General features: G+C 32.0%; 1 protein-coding gene across 1 annotated transcript; it reads left to right on the top strand.

The window, feature by feature from the left end:
* The first annotated feature begins 2,474 nt into the window (after window positions 1-2,474).
* Window positions 2,475-3,843, top strand: LOC121218338 (uncharacterized). The gene is made up of 3 exons (XM_041095429.1): window positions 2,475-2,715; window positions 2,878-3,359; window positions 3,688-3,843. The coding sequence occupies exons 1-3, from the start codon at window positions 2,475-2,477 to the stop codon at window positions 3,841-3,843; spliced, it is 879 nt and encodes a 292-aa protein (XP_040951363.1).
* Window positions 3,844-4,588: the final 745 nt, after the last annotated feature.

Here is a 4,588-nt window from a genome sequence, read left to right as displayed (position 1 = left end):
TAGTGTGATAAATTTACGATGAGCTTCCAAACCGATCGAGCTTCCGATAATCTGTAAAGTAAGGTAAATACAACTACGTAAGTAATGAATGCTTAGTAAGCTTGTATAAACTTTAAACATAACATTCCATTTTCAAAAATAAACTTTGTAGATTAAATATAAACCTGTACCCATGCCTCAAGATTTATCAACTACATAATCATCAACTCATAAATGAGTAAGTCTATCAACACCATATGTGTTTTTCATTCCTAACTTAATAGGATTTTATAAAATAATATACACCATTATTAACCTTTTCATAAAACTATGAATTACTTCATTTACTTACTTTCCATTCCATTTACTAAGCAAAAACTTAAATAACAACATCAATTTACTAATTAGTATATTTATTCACATCATAGGTAAGTTCTTCCATAACATATGTAATTTCTCATATATAAGTATATCTTTCAATTCATCAATCCCTTTTTCTTCATATCATATTTCATTAATGAACTTACCGTTTCATCTGTATAATACCATACATAAGCATAAACATCAATCATAATCTCAAGCTTGACATAAGCCTAATCACCATCATCAATACACAAGTTAGTGCATTTATGTATACAACTCATTTGGGGTCAATCACATGCTAAACCATTTTATAAAAAAAATACACCTTTTGAATCGTACCACCTTCTCATGAACATAAGCATATTCTTATTTTTTTCATTTACCATTTCAATGTATATCATTAATATTAAACATGATATAATGTATCCTTAAGCTTAACATAAACCTAAGCATTATCCACAGTCTCAACTATTGAATTCTTTTATGTTTAGATTAATATTCAATAAATAACAAATCTTTCAAATTCATTATGTAGATTACCTTACCGAGATTTTCCATTTGAAGAACGACTTACGAATAAGAGTACATCATCAGTCCAACCAAACACACCAAATGCTCACACGAGCCAATCCCTCCAATACACCAATGCTCATAAGAGCTAATCCAACCAGCACACCAATGCTCATAAGAGCTAATCCAACTAGCACACTAATGCTCATAAGAGCTAATCCAACCAACACACCAAACAGAGAGTATAACACGAAAATCGCAACAAATGCTGAACCTCTGTTTACTCGAGTAATATGAATATACACCAATCCATAGCCATGTCCACTCTAATCCCCCTTAACACACCAAATCACGACTGTATTTTATCCCGCGTTCAATCCAATCCGAACATCAATTTTCAATAATATTTCTCAAATAATCATTCATTATCATCAATTGAATAAATACTTATTGTATCATCTTATACAATTTAACAATTCATATAGATATTCAAATTTTAAACCGTACGAACTTACTTGACCAAATAGCAAAAATGTCAAAGTATAGGGGCTATTTGGTAATTTTCCATTCTCCTCGATTTTCCACTCAATCTTGATCTAAATTTATAATTTCACTCAATTTATTATTTTAGACATTAAAACAATGTATTTTATGCAATTTAGTCATTTTGACATTTTTACAAAATTGCCTCTCAAATTTTACTTTTATTCAAATTAACCATTTTTATTGCAATTTCCCACTAGCCGAATATTCATGGCGTGAAAAACAACCCATTTTTGAAATAATTTCACAACTACTTGTACTTTTATTATTTCAATAATTTAGCCTCTAATCGAAAAATTCATGAAAATTACTTAACAAAATAATTTTAAATATCAACCAACATTTCAAATTTATCATTTAATAACTAAAATCACATAGATTCATCAATGGCAACATTAAATATCTTTAACAGTTTCAAAATCGAAGGTAGCTGGACCGAGTTGCAATGATCTCAAAAACATAAAAATTAAAAGAAATGAACGCAAATTTAGCTTACATGCAAATGAGGACTTTGGCCGAATGCTTAAGCTATCATCCATGGCTTATTCATTCTTCAATTTCGGCAAAACTCATGAGAAAAAAGATGACAGCCTAATTGTTTTGTTTTTAATATAATTTAATTTATCAAATTACTATTTTAACCTGGGTTAATAATTAAAATAAACATCAAATTCAAGCCTATAATTGTCCACTAACTCCTTGAATAGTTTAATTACCATTTAAGCCCCTTTTCCTTTATTCAATAAGCTATTTAATCACTCAAATCAAATAGTGGTCAAATTTTACATCTTTTACGATTTAGTCCTTTTTAATTAAATAACTATTGAAATGTTAAAATTTCTTAATGAAAATTGAATACAACCTTAACGAAACTCCTTCAATATTTATAAAAATATTTACAACTTGATTTATAGAAAGAAGGTCTCGATACCTCATTTTCTAAAACCACTAGACTTTAGGGTTTTACCACTTGAACTTAATAAATCGTTTATAAAACATAATTTATCAATCAAAAACCTTTTAAAAACCATATTTGGCTCGTAAATCCCTGAAACCACTGTTTCCGACACCACTAAAAAATGGGCTGTTACATTAATGATAGGAGGATTGTTGAGAAAGCAATCACAACTTTGCCTGAGAAGTATGAGTCCAAGATTTCATCCTTGGAGGACTCAAGAGACTTAACAACAATCTCTATGTCAGAGCTTATAAATGCTATGTATGCACAGGAACAAAGAAGAGCAAGCATAGAAGAGGGGCACGCTGAATGTGCTTTCCAAGCAAGAAATAATGAGACTCCATATTCTTTAAGCAACAAAGGCAAAAAGAATGAAAGAAAAGAAAAATAAAAAAAATATGGTGAGAAGAAAAAGTATCCATCATGTAGTCATTGCAAAAAGACAGGTCACTTAGAAAAATTCTGTTAGTTTAGATCTGGTGTGTAATGTAGAAACTGCAAATAATTTGGTCATATTGAAAAAGTTTGTAAAAATAGAGAGCAACAACAACACACCAATCAAGCTCAAGCTGCTAATGAAAATCAAGTTCAAGAGGAGCTCGCATTCATTACCTCATCTTTTGCAGTCAACAACCAAATGAGGAAAAACTGGTTGATTGACAGTGGTTGTACAAACCATATAGTTTCAAATGAAAGCATGTTCAAGAGAATTGACAAGTCCTTCAGTTTGAGAATTAGATTTGGAAATGACCAGATAATTAAAGCAAAGGGAAAGAGAGATGTTCGGGTTAGCACTCCTACAGGTACAAAATTCATTATTGATGTTTTGTTTGTACCAGATATTGATCAGAACTTGCTCAGTGTTGGTCAGCTTATTGAAAAGAACTATTCTGTCATTTTTGAAAGCAAAAAGTGTATTATATCTGAGTCACATGATCATGAGCTTATGTCAGTTGAGATGAAGGATGCGAGCTTTGTTCTAATGGAACTTAGTTGCCTTATAAGTGTACTCTAGTTCTACTAATGATTCTGACTTATGGCACAAGAGATTGGGACACGTTAACTATAGGTCACTGGATATGCTGTATAAGCATGGTTTGGTTGAGAACATGTCTGAAGTTAGTGAGCAAAATGAAGTTTGCGAAGTCTGTCAGTATGAAAAGTAAGCAAGGCTTCCATTTCCTACGAACAAGGCTTGGCGAACTACTAAGAAGCTACATCTGGTTCATACTGGTGTATGTGGGCTAATGGAGACTGCTTCACTTAGCAATAGCAAGTACTTCATTTTGTATATTGATGATTATACTAGATACTGTTGGGTGTATTTTTTGAAGGCTCAGTTTGAAGTTGCTGAGATCTTTTGGAAGTTTAAAGCTGCTGTTGATAATCAAGCTTGTTGCAAGCTGAGAATACTCAAGTCTGATAATGGGACTAAGTGCACTTATGAAAAGTTTCAAAAGTTTTGTGAATATGTTGAGATTGAGCATTAGTTGACAAACATGTACAGTTCTCAGCAAAATGGTGTATGTGAAACAAAGAATATATCTATGATGGATATGATGAAATGTTTTTTGCTTGAAAAGAAACTACCAAACAAGTTATGGGCTGAAGCTGCGAGCGCCTCTGTTTATTTACTTAACAGATTACCAATAAGAACTGTGAAAGGTAAGACACCGTTTGAAGGATGGTTTGGATTTAAGCCATCAGTGTCACACTTAAAGATATTTGGTTGTTTGTGTTATGCACTCATCCTTACTGTTAAGAGAAATAAGTTGGAAAGAAGAGTACAATCGGGTATCTTTGTTGGGTATAGTAGAAGCAAGAAAGGGTACATGATTTTTGGTTCATTCACAAATAAAGTTTTTGCAAGTAGAGATGTCAAGTTTAGTGAAGAAGCCTTGTGGAATTGGGAAGCTACAAAAGCAGAAATGGTTGAACAAAGTCATATTGAGCTAAATGTGTAAACTGATGAAGTTCAACACCAAGATGGTGATAGTGTCAATGATTTGCCAATCAGAGGCACCATGCCTATATTTGAGATTTATGAAAGATGTGATGTTACTATGCTGGAGCCTACGAGCTATTAAGAGGCATTAAGAGAAAATGGCTGAAAAGAGGCTATGGAAGCTGAGCTAGCTATAATTAAGAAAAATGAAACTTTGGAGTTGGTTGATAAACTAGTTCACCAGAAGCTTATTTGAGTAAAATGGGTTTATGGAACCAAGTTAAATGTTG

This window comes from Gossypium hirsutum, chromosome A03 (genome assembly GCF_007990345.1).
Source record: "Gossypium hirsutum isolate 1008001.06 chromosome A03, Gossypium_hirsutum_v2.1, whole genome shotgun sequence".
In the NCBI taxonomy this organism is placed as follows: Eukaryota; Viridiplantae; Streptophyta; class Magnoliopsida; order Malvales; family Malvaceae; genus Gossypium; species Gossypium hirsutum.
This window is presented reverse-complemented; position numbering and strand designations above follow the sequence as displayed.

What these genes read in the sequence shown, in the direction of transcription:
- LOC121218338 (XM_041095429.1), top strand. Translation starts at nt 2,475, where the DNA reads ATGGGCTGTTACATTAATGATAGGAGGATTGTTGAGAAAGCAATCACA. An exon ending in ATATTCTTTAAGCAACAAAG is followed by an intron (nt 2,716 to 2,877) that starts GCAAAAAGAATG and finishes ATATTGAAAAAG; the next exon opens with TTTGTAAAAATAGAGAGCAA. An exon ending in AACTTAGTTGCCTTATAAGT is followed by an intron (nt 3,360 to 3,687) that starts GTACTCTAGTTC and finishes TATTTTTTGAAG; the next exon opens with GCTCAGTTTGAAGTTGCTGA.